Here is a 21,272-nt window from a genome sequence, read left to right on the forward strand (position 1 = left end):
TAGAGATCCAGCAGGTTTGGGGAAATGAACAGACCAGGGGGATGGAGACCCATCTACCAGGAACCTGAGAAGGGAAAGATAGAAGGGACCTCAATGGTATATCGAGGGGTAAGCTGATTGAGGACGACACCCGCCAGTAACTCTAATCAGTAGTCAACGTTCAAGAAATATTTATTAAGCTTCTACCAAGTGCAAAGTATTGTGCTTGGCGCTGAGCACAAAGAAAAGAAAAACAAGGTCCCTGCCTCCCAGAAGCTTACATTCTATTGGAAAGGATATTGTGAGCTCCAAGACTAATCGATCTGTGAACCCACTGATGTGGGTTATTTCCTCCAAAAATACTGCTGGCTACCCAACCATTATGACTCTCCTTCAGATTCTCCCATAAATCCGCCACAGGGGAGTCCACGAAATATGTCTACGGGCCTTCCTACGTTCTCTTGATACATCATAAGTATCAATACACATATATAATAAGGGGTAGAGAGTGATGGAGGCAAAAGACCTTGAGTGTCCTAGGAAAACACGAGGATGAGAGCACTTTGAGCTGAGGGTTCCAGGGAAGGAAGTGAAGTCTAAGGCTTGACGGAAGTTTCTTAAAGGCAGGACGAAGGGGTTGCATTCTGGGAAAATCCACAGAAAGATGTATGTCCTGTTTAGGTAGAAGTGTTAAAGGGCAGTGGGGTAACTAAAACAAGGCTACAGGAAGCTACGGAGATTTAAGGTCAGTGGAATGGTCATACCTATGCCTCCAGGTGATTTCGGCAGCTAGTCTCTCTCTAGATACCCCAAACCCAAGAGCCAGAGAGAAACAAGTTGAAATACCGAAATCCATCCGGAGAGCAATACTTTGCTTCTCCTGCATGACCCCGACATTGAAGTAGCATTTAAACGGGATTTGATTTTTGCCTTTAATCTCCAGTATTTAGCTCTGTACCTTGCCCTTGGGCACAGTGTGTGTCGAATTGAGCGAGTGATGCTCAAGTTCTCTCACCTGCAACTTCAAAACATGTCTTTTTAAAAAGTGGTATACTCCAGCTTTTGCTTTCTTACCGGTGACGTCTCCCTTCCGTGACCATTTGCCCCTTGAGGCTATGGAATCGAGGTTAAAATATGATTCTCATATCCCCAGGTCCTGGCAGGAGTGAGTAGAAATGAAATCTACGGGGTACCCTTAAGTTGGGGGTCTTGTGTTTTGACATTCCCACACCGCCCCCCAGTGACAGGATGACCCTACTACACTACAGCCAGACTGCTTCAATCATGCTCCCCTCCTCTCTAGTAACAGAAAAAGCCTGACTAGTGAAGAGAACAAGGAGATGGATAGTAATGTGAAGGGGGTCCTGACAGTACTGATTGCAGTATCAAAGGTGCAGTAAACCAAGTGAGAGAGTACAATAAAAAGCTCTGAAGTAGTATCAAACTCTATAGACTTGGGCACAAACTAGTGGTCCAGGAGGCCTGCTCCCCACCTGTCTTACTGGCATACTAATTAAACCAAGTCTGACACCTCAGCATAGGGAGAAAAAGGGACTCCTGCTCTTCCACTTCCTATGCTGTGGGCACGTAGACATCCTGTCTTCCATTCTCTTTTCCTCTGGTGTAGGAAATGGCAATATAACAAGAGGGAAAGATGATAAATATCAGAGGAGACTTAGGTCTCACAAGGGGTCCATGAACTTGGATAGGAAAATTTTGACAACTTTATTTTCACCAAATTTTAACTGAAATTTAGCATTTCGCTTGATTATGCATTTTTAAAAAGATTGTCTGAGAAGGGGGCTATAGCTTTCACCAGACTGCCAAAGGGGGCCATGACACAAAAAAAGGTTAGAAGAGTATTGGAGAAACTCCAAAGGGATCTGATAACCTTTAGAAGTGATTTGCTCTTTTAGAAACAGAAGATCCTACCAAAAAAAACCCCAAAAAACCCAAAACAGTAACTTTGGCCCCTCCTGAAGCCTCCTTCAGTGTTCTGAGATGGAAAATGGCATCAAACTAGACGTTTTGATTCAATGTAGCTGCCCCCTCCTTTCCCAACATCTAGCTTCAGCTAGAAAAACAGCAGGAAAGAAACACTAATACACTTTTTTCCTCTTTTTTTCCCCTCTTTTCTTTTTTACTTACATTAAATACATTGGTAAATCAGCAGGTGCATTCTGTTACCACGATTGTTATATTTAGAGAAGGGAAAGGGAGAAAAGACAAATGGTTTCTAGAAGCAAAAAAAAAAGTTTCAAAAAAACCCCATAAAAACAATTGATTGGGAAAAAAAAAAGGCAGAAAAAATTAAAAAACTCCCAGAGTCCAGTGAAGCTACAGTCTCACTGAGCCCAGAGGCAAGCAGAAAAGGGAAGGAAGGCAGTAGACAAGCCAAAGAAGCTAAGGCCAATCTTGTTCCTTAAGTGTGTATGTGTGTGTGGTGGTGGTGGCGGGGGGAGTAAAGAGAATCTTCTGGGGAAAAGACTCCAATCCCAAGACAAAGATATACCTTCACTCCAAGGGATAGACACACAAATATGCAGAGACCTAGAGATCCCTTCTAGTTCCCCAGCTTCTTTGAAGAATGCAGAGTGTTTGGGTGTTTGACGACTTGATGGCAACCTTAAGAGAAGGAAAAAGAATCTGCCAGGCCCCCGGGGAATTAAGGATGCCACTGAGAGCTCAGCTGAAGGTCTTAAGATGAATGCGACAAGGTCTTACGGTTACAAATTTCATAGCTTTTTTTTTTTTTGGTATGTTTGAGACAGGTAAGGCAGTTCAAGTGTCTGTGGGCCAGGAAAACAGGTAGGACTCTTAAACCCTGGGGCTCAGAAGTCAGCCATGGTCCTGAATAGCTTTCTCCTAAATATTAGATCACATTCCTAATGATGAACAAGAGGAAACCTGGAGCAAGAGTAATCTTCTACTTCCTCCTGGAATTTGCTCCCTTGACAATTTTCCCCAAATACTCTAAACCCATGCCCTTTTCCACCTAACCTTTACATCAGAGATCTATACTCTGGATGCAGCAAGTGTTTTAATCCCTCTTAACAGAGTAACACTTTTGTGAAGGAACTCTTGAAACTAGCTACTTCACTGGCCAGAAGAGCAGCCAGTATGGTCTGTGGGACTACAACTAGGACTTTGTGGCTTACGCTCCCATGGTCCCATGGAGGGAGTGGTGACAAAAGAGCAGGATATGGGGGCCATGGCTCCTAGGAATATGAGTTGTCATTCTCCCTCAGGAGTGGGATGTTGAAGAATAAGTCAAAGGAGTAGGGGTAGAAAAGGCTAGGGATCCTGACAGAAAAAATAGGGTGTGACTGGGGCCTGTAGGGAAGCCAAAGGGCATGACAGACTGTACAATGGGGAAAGAGATCATCATACCTATTTACAGGGAAGTAGAAAAGATAACAGGGATAGGGCATCAAAATGAGTGACTCCCATTTGAGGGAAAGGTAGTTGTCCTCCCCTCTCCCCATACTCCTGCCTCTTGCCTAGGACATGCCTTAATCTCTACCTTGGCCTGTGCTTCCCTGAACACTCTTCAATCTCAGTCTCCCCACCAGGTCTTCAGAGTGTTAAGGTCTCAAGCATAGTGAAGGTTTGAGGAGTGGGTAAGGTGGAGAGGAATCAAAGTTTGGGGGTAGGGTCAAGGAGGAGAGAGGGTTTGGCTTGGGTAGCTGCCACTGCCCTTTCTCACCCACCCCACAGACCTCGTATACACCTCACTTTCCACGTAGTTAAAAAAGGAAGGTGTGTGCGTTAAAAACCCCATAAAATAAGCATCCCAAATAAACCAACCATCAACTAAAGTGCAAACTGCAGTGATAGGCCATGTCCAGGGTTGAGACAGAACAGGTGATGGGGCTGAGGCCAATGAGGAAAACAATTCTATATGTATATCAATCAGAGGATGGGTATCAGAGACTGGTCCCTCCTCCAACTAGACCACAGCAGAGCCAAGAAAAAGGCACCCAATAACGGTTCTTTGGAAGACCCTGGGGCTGAATCACCATGGGGGAAGAGCCCCCAAAGGCCAAGGGAAAATAAAGGCAGAGAAAGTACTACAGAGTTCCCATGGAGCCCTAAGCCTCTTCCTCTGCCCAGGTTAACTAACTCAGCATGACCCTGCACACTTTTCTCCTATTTTCACCTTTGCCCAGAAGTTTCCCATCCAACCACCCAGGGGTAGAAGAAGAGGATCATGGACACTGCAGCTTTCTTCGAATGTGGGAAACAACCATTATATAATGAGAAAAAAGGAGCTATTTTCCTGCCAGACCCTTATTCCCTCCCACCCCCCCCCCAGGTTACCAATGTGGATGTGCTGTTAACCCCTTCTCATATCTCAAGTTCACCTCTCCAACCCTGGGAAGAGGGGAACATCAAGGTGGGGAAAGGGACCAAAACCAGTTATTGATGGAAAGCAGAAGGAGCAAGTGACAAAAATGTTATCTGAAGACATGGGGACGAAGGATGGGAAGAGAAAGACAGATAAGTAGGTTATTGTCTTGCACCTATAATACAAAGTGAAGAGAGTTTGTTTTGGAAGGTAAGTTCCAGGGGGAGCTAACCACCCCCCTTAAGCCCCAGGGCAGAGGGTGGGAGGCCGGTGGCAACAGCTGCCTGTTGTTGTTGGTTGCTGAAGCATTAACAAGTGCCATGACGGAGCTGTTGGGAGGTGGCCTTTGGGAGCCAGGGCTCAGTGTGCTGTTATCGAAGGGGCTGTGTGCTGAGGGGTGGGGACTGAAGTTATGTCTTAGCTCTCGTGCTTGCTCCACACTCATTTGCTGCCAGCCACCCCATCAGTTGCTACAACACTGGCTCTTGTTCTGCTGTGACTGCTCATGGAGATCCACACCTCGGCTTCGGCCTGCTGTACCTCCCATGTTTTGAGGTTCACTCTTGGGCAATTTCTTAGCTAGAGACGAGATACAAGAGACAGAAAATAGATGATTTCACTTCAAAAAGAGAAAGTCTTGGTGGGGAGGGGACACCAGTGGAATGTTCTAAGGAAGGTGGAGGTCAAGATTCTCCAACTGCACTGCAGTCAGGGGCCAAGGAGAAAAGGGCTGAGACCACAATTAAAAGGAGAGACCAGATACCACAAAGGACTCTCCATCACGAAGTTTCTATTAAAAGCTGGCTAAAGAATTTCCTTACCTAACATCCTAAGACATTGCCATCTAGCTATCCCTGCACTTTAGGTTGCTGCTAATTGGTTGTGAGACTAAGGAAGAGAAGTTAAGAAGGACATTGGGTTATCCTGCCCTTACCTATAGCCAAGAAGAGGTCATTCACATTCATGGCTGTCTTGGCCGACGTCTCCATAAACAATAAGCTGTTGTCATCTGCATATGCCTGGGCCTCCTGCAAAGGATCAGGGTAAGGCATTTGGAAGTTCAGAATGTAGAGCTGCATTTCCATATCTGCATCAGGGTTAGGCAGTACCCATGGTTCCTTCCCTTTAGTTAACTCACACCAATCCTACTATCCCACTCCAGCTTGCTGGACCATTTTGTTAGTTATTCCAGCAGGGAAGAATATCATCTACAGGATTCAAAATTCATGTTCTTGGACACAGAGATGCTTACGAAACCCAACAAGTGGTGGTAAGGGATAATGGATAAGTTGAGAAACTTGAGATGACCCTGAAACTTAGGAAACCTCATCTACTAAATTACCCGCCTTCCTTCTTCTCTTCATATTGATCCTCCTATTTCCCTCTAACCCGTGGTTCTGACATTTCCCAACAATTCACAAATCCCCCAATTCTTATAGGTGTTAGTCTGCTATATTTGGCTCAGTGCTGAAATGTGAAGGGAAGAAGTGTCTAGAAAAGGAAGAGATGAGAACAAATTGTCTTGGGGAGAAGTGAAGCTCTTGGGAAGGAACTCTCCGGGCCCCCTTACTTCATATTCCACCATGCGCTTGTTGGCCAAGTCAGCCTTGTTTCCTGCCAGGGCAATGACAATGCTGGGACTGGCCTGTCGCTGCAGTTCTTTCACCCATGTCTTTGCCCGGGCAAAGGTTTCCTGGGGAAACAGAGGAAAGTGGGGAAGGAGGTGTATTCTTTTTTTTTTTTTTTTTGCTTTATGGTGAGGCGATTGGGGTTAAGTGACTTGCCCAGGGTCACACAGCTAGTAAGTGTTAAGTGTCTGAGGCTGGATTTGAACTCAGGTCCTCCTGACTCCAAGGCCAGAGCTCTATTCACTGCACTACCTAGCTGCCCCAAAGGAGGTGTATTCTGAACTCCTCTGCCAATTCATGTCCATCACCTTCCAAATTCCTCTCTGACTGGAAGACTTTCTTCCCTGAAACCACATGAGTGCTAACTCCTCTTATATACTTATATACTTTGTGTCCAGAGATTTTACAGTACAGGTAAGCTACTTCAAATATGTATATCTTGTTTTCCCAACTAAACTTGAAAATATAGTGGAAATAACAATACACTTAAGAATTCTGGCTCTGATATTTGCTAGCTTCATAATTAGGCAGTCACTTAACCTTCTGAGTTTCAGTTTCCTATTCTGTAAAATGGAGATAATATTCATCTTACCTGCTTCACATTGTTATTGTGAGAAGAGCAGACTGTAAGCTGTAAACCACTATATACATGTAAGCTATTATTCTTCTTTTATGTTCTCCTATAGTACCTTGTCCTAGGCTCTGCCCATATAGATTAGATTCAAAATTCTGACTATCCAATTCTCAAAATTCCAAAATCGGGGAACTTTATCTTCATCACTTACCTGGTTAGTGATGTCATAGACCACAATAGCAGCCTGAGCACCTCGGTAGTACATGGGTGCCAAGCTGTGGTATCGTTCCTGTCCTGCTGTGTCCCAGATCTCAAACTTGACTGTTGTGTCATCCAGACAGACTGACTGTGTGAGGAAGGCGGCTGTGGAAAAAAAATTCAGGGGGGGAGGAGGGAGGGCCAAGGGAGAAGAACAGAAAAAGCAGCAAATGAGGAGGTGGCTGGGAAACCCTCTCCCCCATCCATTACACTTAGCACTTCTAAGCATAGGTGTCGTTCAAATTCAGGGAAAGACTGGGTTTTCTCTTCCACAGCTTCCATATGTTTCTCTTATTCATAAGCTGGACAGACAACAACCCCTCCAGGGTATGATTAAGTTCTTTCTGCCCAGAAGTTTTAATAGATGAACTACCAGGAACTGTGGGGTGGAGAAGAAGATAAACTGAAACAGTTACGATTTACATACCACTTTCCTCACAAAATTGATGTGAGTGATAAGCACTTGTGTCAGTCAATCAATAAACATTTATTAAGTATCTACTATGTGCCAGTGACTGTGCCAAGTGCTCATGATACAAAGAAAGGTAAAAGACAAAGACAGTCCTTGCCCACAAGAAGCTCACAATCTGATGGGGGAGACACTAAACAACTACATACAGGTTAAATTGAAAATAATTAACAGAGGGAAGGTAGGGCAGTAAAATTAAGAGGGACTGGGAAAAGGCTTTCTGTAGAAGGTGGGATTTTAATTAGGTCTTGAAAGGACAGTCAGAGAAAATTCAGGGTGGGGGTGAGGGGGACGTGTGGGCAGGGGCAGTAAGGACTGGTTAGGAATGGCTTTGAACTCCAAACAGAGAATTTTGTATTTGATCCTGTAGGTGATGGGGAACCCCTGAAGTTTACTGAGTAGAGGAGTCATCTTGTATCAAGATCCCCCTACTTCTAACCCCAGATTACAGGTAGTCAAAAGAAAAAGTATCTAATGAAAGAAGAAAGAAAGTCTATTATCTTCTTCAAAGAAGCATCAAGTCTTAAACCATAAATGATTAATTAGATTTTAAAGCTGGATGGCAGGCTCAGCCATCTCAGATGTTTATTCAGTGAAGCACTTAATAAATGCTTTTATACTAAGTCATTCAGCCTAGTCCCTAGGATCTCTAGATATTCTACCAAGGGCTTCACCCAACACTTACCTCCAATGGTGCTCTCCTGGTATTCATGGAATTGCCCCTTGACAAAGCGCAGCACTAAGCTAGACTTGCCTACAGCGGACTCCCCCAGCAGGACGAGTTTGAACTGGCAGATCTTGCTAGCCTGGGGCTGGCCATTGGGCCGAGCTGCGCCTCTGCTTGTCATGGTCAAATATTAGGGTGGGGTGGGGTGGGGATGGGGAAGGGGGGGAGGGGAAGGGGGCTTCCCAGCTTCTCCGCAGTCCTGAAAAAGAAATTAGGTACTTACAATGTAAACCCATTCCAATCACTCTCTCTAAGAACGGGATGGAGACTTACCTTCTTTCACTTGTCACCAAAATTACAATAGCAGCTCAAATATATGCAGTATTTATGGCTGCAAAGCAGTTCTTTCACAATTATCTTGTGAGGTCAGGAGTAAAAATATTATCTCTGTTTACAGATGAGAAACCGAGGCACACAGATTAAGTGACTTATCAAAGGTCATAAAGCTGGTTAAGTAGGACTAGAACTCAGATTTTGTAGGACTAGAACTCTGACCATAAGTCCAACGCTCTTTTCACCATAGCACATTTCCTCTGGGAGCAGTTGGAATCTGATATCCTAAGATGAACGGAAATGTAACAAGAAATCTATATATATATAACAAAACTTAACTGACCCCACACCTCAAGCCCCCAAAACGAGCCAAAAAAACACCTAATCCCTGACCTGATTTCTACTGACAAAAGAGTTGACGTGGAATTTGAGATGGAAACTAAAGGTGACAGAAAATCCCTACCCCTTATTCATTTTTCCTGGGATTTTATAACCTCCAAGAACTTTCTTTGACTCCACATAAACCATTTTGGGCCCCAGTAAAATCAAACCCTAATCAGCCTGGAGAAAGCCCAGTTCTACCCTTTAGCTATCCTGGTACATCCCCAGGTATTTCTTTGGTACTTTTGTGCAGGTTTTCAAATTGCCCTCCAGGGATGGGGTGGAGCACTTTCTGATGAGTGATTAGGACTTCTATGACAGTACAATGCAGTTTCTAGTCCTACACCCCTCATACCCTGTCCAGGTTTTTTATAAAAGGTCATTTCTAAAATTCCAACCAGTCTTCCATTCCCAGCCTACTGTCTTTTCCAGCTGTAGTTCAACTCTTCAAACAAAGGTTAGAGAAAACCATGGTTTTTATCACACATGAGTCAGCAAACCCTCCCTACTGTCTCACTCACAGCTGTCTTCCTGGTGCCTACAGACTGGATTACACTCTCCATTCCATGTGGACCTGGCAGCCACAACCTCAGGTTGAGGGTAGGGGGAGAGGTATGTCAAGGAGTTTACCTGTGGCTTCTAGTCACCTATATGTTAGGGAATCACTTGAAAGATGGTAGGTTCCCTTCACTTACCTTCCAATTAAATCAGACTATGTTTCACTCCCCAAATATATTTGTAGGTTTTCTAATTCTGAGACCCTGCTCACATTCTTCTCTCTTTATGAAATATCTTCCCTCTCTCACCTCCACCTGCCAAAATCCTACCCATCCTTAAGGCCCATCACAAGATCAATCAACTAGCATTTGTTAAAGTGCCTACTATGTGCCAGTCATTGTGCTAGGTATTCAAGATGACAAAGACAAAAATGAAATAGTCCTTGTCTTCAAGGAGCTCACAGTGATCAGTGAAAACAACATCTAAATATCAATCAATGAGTCTTCGTTAAACATCTATGTACTAGGCATTGTGCTAGCCCTGCAACTACAAAGTCAGAAGTACAACAGTCCCTGATCCCAAGGAGCTTATACTTCACAGGGGAGACAATCTGTATGCATACATGCTTACAGAATATATACAAGATGAATACAAATAAGTTCTGAAAGGAAGGAAGGAAGGTAGGGAGGACTCTAGCAACTGGGAACCTGGATAAGCTTCACAGAGAAAGTCTTGAAGGAAACTGGGACTCCCATGAGGCAGAGGTGAGGAGAAAGCACATGCCAGTCAGCCAGTGTGAAGGTGTGGAGATGGGGGTGAGGAACAGTGAGCAAGCCAGTATAGCTGCACTGTAGACTACTTAGAGGAGAGTAAAGGGTAAGAGCAGAATGGGAGGAAGGGGCCAGGGTTTGAAGAGCTTTAAATGCTAAATATAAGCATTTACATTTAATCCTAGAGGTAACAATTGAAGTTTACTGAGTGGGAATGCTGGAATTTACATTAGTATTTGTGTAGATGATGGACTGGGAAGTGTGTGAGAGAGAGACAGAGAGAGAGAGAGAGAGAGAGAGAATGTGTGTGTGTGTGTGAAAGAGAGAGAAAAAGAGAGAGAGAGAGAGAATGAATAGAGGAAGGGAGACCAATTAAGAGGTTATTGCAATAGTCCTGGTGAGAAGTGATGAGGGCCTCAATTAGGATGGTGGTTATGTGAATAGATAGAAGAGTATGCAAGAAATGTTACAGAGACAGAAATGACAAGATTTGGCAACTGACTGGATATTTAGGGTAAGAGGAATGTCAAGGTTATGAACTCAATGCTGAAGTTATGAATCAGGGTGACTGGAAGGACAGTAGAACCCTTAACAGTAACAGGGCACTTTGGAAGGAATGGGTTTGAGGGAGGGAAACCCAAGATAGGAGAAGTCTCTCCAGCAGTGCTGGACAGCGTTAAAGGCTAAAGGGAGGTCAAGAAGGGTTAAGACTGGGAAGAGCCATTACATTTGACAATTAACAATCTGCAGCAATGTTGGAGAGAGTAACTTCAGTTGAGTGATGAGACTGGAAGCCCAAATGGAAAAAATTTAGATGAAAATGAGAGAAGAGTAATTGAAGGCACTAAGTATGAATGGTTTTTTCAAGGAATTTGACAAAGAGGGATGAGAGAAATAGGATGATAGCTTTCAGGTATGGTAAGGGTTTTTTAAGGATCAAGAAGACCTAAATGTATCTTTAGGTTTCTGAAAAATGGTAGATAGGGTGAGATTGGAGATGAGATAGTAGGGGCAATTTTATAGAGAAGATGGGAAGGGATGATGGAATCAAAGGTACATGTAGTGGAAGGTTTGCGCCAGAGAACGGAGTAAAGGAGGAAATAATGGAAATGAAGTCAAGGGATTGAGAGAGGAAGAAATAAATACAAGTAGATACAAAAGATATACAAAGTAAATACAAGGTTAGTTTTGTTTTGTTTTCCAGGGGAGCAGCTAGAAAGAATGAGGAAAGGCTTCCCAGAGAAGGTAACAGTTGAGCTGAATTCTGAAAGAGGATGCTCTTGGTTCTAATGTGTCAATGAGGAGGTAGGGCATTCCAGACACAGGATAATTTGTACAAAAGCATAGAGGTGAGAAATAGAATGTCATGTGTGAAGGACAAGTAGACCAAATACTACCTCCTTAATGAAGCTTTCCCTAATTTCCTCCAGCGGGGAATGATTTCTCTGTCTTCCAAACTCAGCATTTTAGCTCTCTCTTATGTACTGAAAACATTCAACTTTTAATTTCCTTAAAGGGTAGCAACAGTCATATTCATCTCCCACAGAAGGTACTCAGGAAGTATTAGATGAACACCATTTAGTAATCAAGATTGGTTCCAAACCCACGCTCTGTCTTCCTGGGAATAACTGGGTAAGTTAGGTTGAAGAACAGGATTTTGTGAACCCCGAAAGTACTAAGCCTGGCACCAAGACAACAATTTGGGAAATGATATGGCACACCAATGGCAGCAGTAAGGAACCCTTTTGCTATCAAAGTCAATGATCCCTGAAAAAGGTCAATAAGTTTCATTTATTCGTTGAGGTTAAAGCAGAAGCACAATGAAAGCAATTCCATAACTATAATGTGTGAAGGCTCTAAGTGTAAGAGAGTATATTTTTAAAAAAGGAAAATCTTAATTTAACTGATTTGGGTTTCAAGAGAAATAGGAAACGATCCAAATCATGCATCTTTAGGAAGAGAGGCTGATACTTCATTTATTCCAATGAAGCTGTTTATGACAGTGACACCTACTACCACTCAGAGATCAGCCCAAACATCTACATTAGTGGATAAAAAACACCGTCACTGCTCAGATTATGGCAGTAGTCTGGCAGAAAGCCCATTGACTACTGATGAACAATAAACTTGGATCCAGTAATGAAACGGAAGAAAGAGGACTGGATTCTATTTGGGAAGTTGTGCAGTGCTTTCTTTTCCCAAGGCAATCAGGGTTAAGTGACTTGCTCAGGGTTGTACAGCTAGTTAAAGTCAAGTGTCTGAGGTCAAATTTGAACTCAGGTCCTCCTGACTCTAGGGCCCGTGCTCTATCCATTTTCGATGCTTTCAACTGTCACCTGTACTAATATTCTCCTTGTCACAGAATCTCAAAGATAGAAGCAAGCTCAGAAACCATCTGTTCCAACCCGTAGCTAAATGAAGTAATGATCCTATCTGGCAACAAAGCACAGAAGAGCAAGATTTCAGAAGTATTAAATTAAATTCCAGGTGACCTGCAAAGCACTGGGAAGATCTATGGAAGGTATAAGTAGACTACTATGTGTAAAAAGGAAAAAACACCCTTGAGGACATGTGTTCAAAAAGGAGGGAGGCCCATCATGTAGTAAGTATCAAGTGTGAGGAATAAAAACGGACAGCCTCAGTGCTGCACTAGAACCAGAGGAAAGCTTTCCATTTCCTTCAGTCTGCTGAGTAAATGCTCTATGGAGGATACAGAGGGATAGGTCTTCTGGATCTACCATTAATTAAGATGTCTAGAATATCTGGATGCAAGGATCAAAGCTGCATGTAATTGGGAAGAGAAGCCCATCAGGAGGGGAAAGCGACAGAACAGAGATGGGAAGAAAAGGTACGGAATAGTGCTCCTGGCAAAGAGATACAAAGACAGATACAGAATATCAGTACTGAGGTACTATAGATGAGGCCCATCATTTCCTCATCTTCTTTCAAAACTTAAGGTGGGAATTTTCCAAGTTCTGTCCTCCACTCTCTTTTCTCTCTACATTCTCTCCTTTGACAATCTATTTGTTTCCAGGGCTTAACTATCAACTCTATGCAGATAACTGACCAAAATCTGTGGCCTTGAGGCTGCAGGTTCCCCACCCCTGCTCCACACCTTGCCCTCTCTTCTGAGCTCTAGGCCCCATTTTCTATATGTATATTCCATATCGACATATCGACCACAGGTTGGATGACTACCTGTACCTTTTTATACTGGGGATTTCTTTTGGGTATAGGTTAGACTAAAGATGGTTGCTGAGGTCTTTCCAACTCTAAAATTTGTGATATTCAAAAAAAATAGCTTTTTATCTTTTCTCCAAAATTAGCTTCTTATTTTGACTTTAATATTTTTGTCAGAAGTACTCATTCTCTCATTCTCTGTTATCTTTCTTCCTCCTCCCTCAGTTATCTACTCTTGTCAATTCTGCCTAAATATTTCTTGCATCTAACCTTGATTTTCTATTCCCACAGACATCACACTCCACAGCAATCTTCTAACAAGTATTTCTATCTCCATTCTCTGCTCTACCCCCCACCCCAATAATCTATCATTCACAAAACTGACACACTACTGTTTGTTGAACTGAACTGAATACTCCATAAATCTGGTTAGGTTACTCTCCTCTGCTCACTAATGCCTATGAGTCAAGTTCAAACTCCTTTAATTGCCATAAAAAGGTCTCTACAATCTGGCACCATGCTACTTTTCTAGACTTAACTCATACTATTTCCCTCTACATACACTAGGACCCAAACAAACTGGACTGTCTAATGTTTCCAGTACATGCCTAATACTTTTCTGCCTTTGCTCAAGTTCTCTATGCATAGAATTTCCCACCTCACCACCTATTCCTACTGGTTCTTTAAAGTACAATTCAGGGGCAGCTAGGTGGCGCAGTGGATAGAGCTCTGGCCCTGAAGTCAGGCCTTCACCTGAGTTCAAATCTGGCCTCAGACCAAACACTTGACATGTACTAGCTGTGTGACCTTGGGCAAGTCACTTAACCTCGACTGCCTCACCAAAAAAAAAAAAAAAGTACAATTCAAATTCTAGTCCCTGTGGGAAGCCTATCATAACCTCCCAGCTTCACCCAGAACTATTTGTACCTTTCATATTCATTTGTTCGTTATTTTATATCATAGTCATTTGTGTGTGCTGTATTGTACTATATTATCCAAATATTTGTGTGTGCTGTATTGGACTATATTATCCAAATTTTGTATCTCTGTATCTCTTTTGTATCTTTTGTACTCTGCCCCGAAGCTTCTTAACCTTCTTCCTCTCACTAAGGAACCACTGAGAATAGCTCTATGCTAAGTGACAGCACCACTGTTCTGAAATAGGAAAACCTGGCTCATCACGTCGAACAAGGTCTTTATTTGCCAGTCATATCACTCTAGGCCTAGGGAAAAAAATAACGGGAGGGGAAGGGAGACACATAATAGATACAGGCTAACCACTATAGACAGGAAGAAAAGATGGAGTCTGTAAAACACCCAAATCACAATCACTGCACTCATAGTTGGAAATGATCCTCAGCTTCAAGGGAAAACTAGGAAGGGCTGGAACTTGACCAGTCAAGTCAATTAAAGGAGGCTTGCTGAGTACTGGAAGATTCCCAAGCAGGACAGAAAAGGAGGTCTTACAGGAACATTTTCTTATAGTTTGCTAGTCCAGCAAGGACAAGAATAATTTTACACCTTAAGTGTCCCTTCTACCTATCAACCATCTCAACTGAGTTTTCAGCCTCCAGGAGTCTGTCACCCAGCGATAGGTTTCAACTCCCTGGCAAATAGCTGCTTTCCAAAGATGGTTCAATCCAATTGCAAAAGTTGACTGCATTGTAGACTCCAATCTGTTTTATAAAACAAGGCCTTGCTACCAAACCAATGCATTCCTTGTAATCGACTGATTCTGAATATCATCATCCAGGCCTTCTCCAGTGTTGGCATCTCTGAAGTCAGTAGACTGGAGAAGCAGCAGCCTCTTCACAGAGATGACAGACTATTAAAGCTGGCAAGGAACCCGTCAGCCACAGGACCTTAGATTGAGAGCTGGAAGGGTCCTCAGGAGCGAGCAAGTCCAACACCCTCATTTTATAGATGAGAAAACTCAATGCCAAAGAGGCCAAGTGACTGACAGTCACACAAGCTGTAAGTATTAGCCATGGGATTTTGACCCAAGCCAGGGCTCCTTCCAGTACATCAGATAATATAATACAAGCCCTTCATTTTACAAATGAGAAAATTAAGAAACAGATGTCAACTGATTTGCCCACATCACACAGGGGCAGAGAGAAAACAAACTCAAGGAACTCCCAGTAAGATGCTCTTTCAATGACACAATCCTGCTTCTCAGACTTACTGAACTCTGGATAAAGCTCAAGATATAAGAACAAAAATGAGATATCAAATCTAACTTGATTGAGCAAATTAACATAGACTAATTTTCCCTGTGAACTGTCAGGACCAACCTTATTATAAAAAATAGGGAATCACCTTCCTGAGAGTCTTCCTATCCAACATGAAACAGAGAGGGGCAACCATCTCTAGCAGGGAAGAGATGATATGCCCCATGTCATTTAATCAGTCAGTGGTTTAAATGGTATTTATGCCACTTCTACTCCCATCTACATCTCCCCAAAAGACAAGCAGAATTCTTATCTCTTATCTTTAAGGCGGTGCAAACCTTCTAATGCTAATCTAGAAAGACTGAGGAAAGGAGAACAGAATCAATTCTGCTCTCCTCTAGCACCCTATTCATTACTCTGTTCTCTTGCAGGAAGGCTAATAATGCTGATGAGATGGGACTCTTTCCTATCAGAGACCTCATTTTTATTGCCTAGTACTTCAGAAGCTCTCTGGGATAGAAATCCACCCCCTTCACCAGTCTGTGGGACTTGACCCACAAGGCATTACAGTAACTCACATGGGCTAACTGTGCTTCCTGTTACCCGTTACTACAACTTATATGTCCTAATCTCACCAAACAAGTGGTCTTCTTAGCTTCAGCACTAGGGTGACTACCATTTTAAATAATTTTTTAAATGGAACGAAAAAACAAACACAACCAGGTCCCAGAACATGAGTTATCACCCCCACTACGAATCCCTGAAGAGGTCTCAGGCAACAACTGTCATATTAGAGCCAGAAAGGACTCAAAGAAAATTCTGGGCAGAAATCATAACTTGGCTCAAATATCAGTTACACACCTTCCTCACCTGGGCTGCCCTTTGCTCAGTTCAGTCACTGGTCATGTTCATGATTTCATCTTTTCTCAGATCCTGGGGGAAGGAGTTGGGAGGAGTGGGTTGTGATAAGAAGACTTTAATAAATATTAAGCAAATGAATTATGGCATCTGTCCTCCCATAGGGCTGCTCCATTTTCAACCTCTTTGAGACTCAGTTTCCTCATCTGCAAAAATGGAGATGACACTTGTACAACCTACCTCAAAGGGTGGTTGTGAACAAAGTGTTTGCAAAGCACTATATAAAAGTGAGTTAGAATATGATTTCCAAGATGTAGCAGTTGACTCCACCATGACTCCAAGTCTCTCAGGCTGCACTCACTGGCCCCACCCCCAGGCCTGACCCTCAGGACCTCCTAAACACGTCAAGTCAATATGAGAGGAATCACAAAGTGGAGTGAGCTTCGAGCCCCTCAGATGGAATTTTGTTCCACCGCTTCCACAGACCCCAATTCTTTCCCGTTCACAAAGAAGCGTTCTTTCTAATGCCCCTGACAGACCTCATCTGGAGTGCTGTGCTCACTTTGGGGCACCGTGGTTTAAGGGCACTGATACGCTAAGGAGTGTCCAAAGGACAACTAGGCCAGCGATGGCCCTCGAGTCCGTGACGTATGAGGAAGGGACTAGGAAATGTCTAGCCTGGAGAAGAGATGGCTCAATGTAGACCATGAGAGCTGAGAGCTCAAGCATTTTAAAGGCTATCATGTGGAGGAAGGATCACACTTGTTCTGATGGCCTAAAAGGATGGGATGGAGAACAAAATGTGAAAGTTACAAAGAGGCTTAATTTCAGGAAACACTTGCTAACAAATGTAGCTATCTAAAAGTGGAATGGCCTGCCTTGAGAGGCGGTATTTACCCCTCAGAGGTATCCAAGCAGAGGCTGCAGGGCCTCTTGTCAGGAACTGTGCAGTAGGGATTCCTTTCCCATGTGAGTTAGACTAGATAGCTGCTGAGGCCCTTTCCAACTCTCAAATTCTGTGACTTGGATGAGGTATGAATGAGATGACTATCAAATGTGCAAATCACACAAACCTGGATAACAGAACCAAGAAAGAATAAAAAAGGCCTAGAACAATAGGCTGGCTTTAATGTGATCAAATTAATAGAGATAAACATAAAATCCCTATAGCTGAGCAAGTACAGCAGTGAAGACAGCCACCCTCAAAATAAAGATATCCAGGGGTCCAGTCAAACCTGACACATAATGAATTGTATGACCCTCAGCATGTGACTAACCTTCTCAGTGCCACTACGTGTCTAAGTTGCACAGCACCTGATCTGCATTAGCAGAAGGAATCCCTCACTAGGTGTTCCCTATATGAATGAAATCACTGGTTCTAATTGTACCCGATGGGAAAGGCATGAATACAGAATAGTTCATGTGAAAGAGATCTGGGTGTTTCAGAAGACTGCAAGTTCAATATGAGTAGACAGAGTGATATGGTAGCCAAAAAGGTTAATGGAATCTTTAAGCTTCTGGTAATGCAGCCTGTGATCAAAGTAAGGGAGGTAACGGTCCTGTTCCACTTGGCCCTGGTTGGAACAAATCTGAAGTACTGGGTTCAGGTCTCCACAAGACATTTTAGGAAGAAAGGTGAAACAGGCCAACCAAAATGGTGAGAAAACCAAATTTTCACTCAATATAAGGAAAGGCTTCCTAACGTGTCTAAAAACGGAGAGGACTGCTTCTAAATACAGTGAACTTTCCATCACTTTAAGCTGAGACAGATTAACCATTTTTGAAGTACTACCATAGAAGATTTCTATTCAGATACAAATTAAACCAGATGACCTCATCACATCCCTGCCAACTTGGATTCTATGATTGCTTGTGTGGTAACCTGTGGGCTGGTCCACAAAAGTGGAAACCTGAGGGAGGGAGTAAAGGAAGGACCTACCAACTATGGAATAAAAAATAAGGAAGAATGGCACATAAGACACTTTGTCTACCTCACAATTTTGTATAGGACTCGTTCTGTGGATGAGAGAATGGGAACTCTGGAAGGACAAGGATTGGGCATTAAAGGAATACTGACTAGAAGCTTCCTAATACCAATGAAACAAGCTTAAATCACAAGCCACTGGACCATAATATGAAATACTTTGTTCTAAGAAAAGTAGTTCAAATAGTACTGTAGAATCTATATGGAAATCAATTGTAGAGCCAGGGAGACTCAAAGACCTAAGTCACTGGTGAAACCAATACAGACCAAGGGGTCCAAAATTTGAAAGAACCCATATACTGGGGTAAGGAATTGGCAGTTCTAAAGATCATATGGCAGTCAGAGACCCCAACCTAGAACATAAAAGGTCTTGGATTTTCACTGGACAATAAATCTCCCCTAAGCAAAGTACTATATTTCGTATCTATTCCCAGATTAGAAAGGCATTTGGGCAATTTGGTTGGGAAGAATGTCCTAAGTTACCTAACTGCAATCTGCAGAAAGATATGTTGATGGGGAAATTATACCTAGAATATCAGGCAATAGGACGATTAGCAAAGAAGCTATCTGCTTGAACAGCTGCAAATGAAAATTGAACAAAATATCTGCTCAAAGAGGCAAGAGGGGCAGGGCAAAAGGAAACAGAACTGTGATAATCAATCATTGAAGAGGAACTAAGACAGGCACACAAAAAAAGGAAGATGGATATGGAATGGGTTAGGAGGCAGAGTTAGGGGGAGAGAGTAGGCAAAACTATCTTTGGCCACACAGCCTTCTAAGTGATAGGGATGGGGTTAGGGAGAAAAACCATGTTATGTGAGGTGCTTTGCCATCTGTTTCTTTTTTTCAGGGTAAAATAGTGATGGGAAAATACTATAATAAAAAGAATAATAAAAAAAATTCTCAAGGGGGAAAAAACCAATAGGCCTCCAATCTTCAACACTTCTAGACTAACCTCTTGGGAGGTCAATAATACAGTTATGGCTTTGCTAGGTAGGGATCTTGGGGGTGAATAACAACAGGGCCTCTCATCTCTGACTCTGCAACCCATCAGCCCTCTCATCCAAATCCTACAGATGCTGCCACTGTCCAATATCATTTCCCAATAATAAAGAAACCAAGCCCATTAGTGACAGGTAGCAATGGACCAACAAACCAAGCTCCTGAGTAGAATTTTTCCACTCTAAGTCAAATCCTCTCCAAAGCAACCTCACCCAAGGTCCTTCGAAAAAAATTTGGTCCACCCAACTCCATCCATCACCGGCCAGGAAAGGCCAGAGAGTCCCACATTGAAAGTTTCATCTAACTCTAACTGGTGATGACTCCAAGCACCTTTCTAAGACGATTAATTCAATTTCTTCCATTCTCTACTTCTGGGGGGGGAGCCCACCCACAAAGCACCAACACTACCTTATTATACAGATAGGAATGAAGCTAAGCTAATCATACCCTCCTCAAACAAACTTTTCAGCTCCCTCACAAATGAAATTCTCAGGTAGACAAAAATTAGAAAGACTGAACACTCCATTCAACTGTACTTTCATGTGGGGTGAGGAAGGAAGATTTGAGTTTGGGGTTGTTACCAAACAGAAAAAAAACCCCAAAAACTAAACATCATACCACACCGGTTTCTATTACTTCTAACTCTGTGGCTATCAAGAATTGCTGACCACCCTCCCTCCAATACTTGTCCACTCAAGTGGACAAGAAACCCATAGCTTCCCAAAAGATCCTTAACCGATCCCAAAGTGTGTGTCAAGTTTCCCAACTTCTCCATTCCTCCAGCTTAAACAAAGCTTACTTCTTTCACCTTAACTCTTTCCAGTGAGTCCAAATCTCCCTCAGCTAAACTCCTTAAATTACCATTAAAGTTCCGTCACTCCATCCCAGCCCCTTTTGGGATCTTCTCCACTTACGCTTGACTCCAATATCAACCACCTAAGAACCCTTCATGAACATTCCCAATTCATCCTTATTTCCATCCATTAAGCGGCTCCCTTGCAGCCCAGTTCCAATAACCCCCCTCATTTCCTTGCTCCAAGCTGTCTGTCAGATGTGGCCCCTCCACCACCCACTTCTACCTTGGCGCCCTGCAAATGGGCTTATTTCATCCACTTCCCCAACCCCTTTTCTCCAGCGCCTAGATCTAGTTCGCCCTCTTTGCCATCCCAATGAAGCCAACCCCTGCCCCAAGCAATCCCCTTTGGTCTGCAGGGCCCAGTCCCCCTTCACCCCTCACCTCCAGAATGCGCCAGGCCCACCCTATCGCATCCCACTCCGACCAGAGCCAGGCCTGGCTGGGTCTAGTAACCTCCCAGCCTGTCTTCTTACCTTTTCCAATACCTCAGACCCCTCCCCACTAACTTGGCTCTCCCTTCCCGCCCGTCCCCCGACTCAAGAGCTCCCCGTTAGGCCTGCCCATCCCTGCCCCCTTCATCCCCAGTACTTCCCTGGCCCCGGAGGGCGCCGAAGCCCAGTCCTCTTACCACCCGCAAAGCAGGCCTCCCTCCTTCCCAGTTCACCGGCGCCTCCTTCCGCCCTAGCCCCTCCGGCTCCACCAGCCCCAATACCTAAGCCTCCGTCTACCCAATCGGGCCCGAGCCTGTGTCGAACAGACAAACAGCTGCAAGTCAACCAAACCCTTCTCCACCTCCTCCTCCTTCTCCTCACCCTGGGGCGGCGGCCTCGACCAATAGCAGCTTCCCCCAACCACCGCCGGAGGTGGGGCTTACGTCGACACATTCGCCAATCGTCTTTGGGGAGGTGGGTTCTTCCGGCATTGTCGCTAACGGATACCAGAGAGAGCCCTGACGGACGAAGCACACAACCAATAGACCACGAAGTTCCATGCAAATGAGCAGCCATTAAAGAGCGAAGTTTCCGAGGTAGGGGGCGGTGTGCTGTTAACGGACATCTGTAGCGACCAATGGAATCTCGACACCCAATGAACCCCCACCTCCTCCTTTCGACTCATAAACATCTGATCAGGTGAGCAATGGAGGGAGGATCATGGCAGAGAACCGACCAATCGTGTCACGAATTAGAGTTTGATTGGCAAACGAGGCGGGGCAAAAAGGAAGCCTTGTTAACCTTCGCCCCAAGTTTGGAATTGATACCAGATAGTTCATCCCGTGAGAAATTTGCAGATCAACCCTAAAATTTCTTACCTAGGAG

The 21,272-nt window shown here is 43.7% G+C and overlaps 1 protein-coding gene across 1 annotated transcript; it reads right to left on the minus strand.

The window, feature by feature from the left end:
* Window positions 1-153: 153 nt before the first annotated feature.
* RAB5B (RAB5B, member RAS oncogene family) lies at window positions 154-20,758 on the minus strand. The gene is made up of 6 exons (XM_027855093.1): window positions 20,669-20,758; window positions 7,942-8,182; window positions 6,741-6,892; window positions 5,898-6,020; window positions 5,262-5,355; window positions 154-4,906 (listed from the first exon to the last, which is right to left on the minus strand). Exons 2-6 carry the CDS (start codon window positions 8,102-8,104, stop codon window positions 4,791-4,793), a joined length of 648 nt encoding a protein of 215 aa, XP_027710894.1. The 5' UTR covers window positions 8,105-8,182; window positions 20,669-20,758; the 3' UTR covers window positions 154-4,790.
* Between the last annotated feature and the right edge of the window lie 514 nt (window positions 20,759-21,272).

The sequence above is a fragment of the Vombatus ursinus genome, unplaced genomic scaffold, assembly GCF_900497805.2.
Source record: "Vombatus ursinus unplaced genomic scaffold, bare-nosed wombat genome assembly UNPS02010769.1, whole genome shotgun sequence".
NCBI lineage: Eukaryota > Metazoa > Chordata > Mammalia > Diprotodontia > Vombatidae > Vombatus > Vombatus ursinus.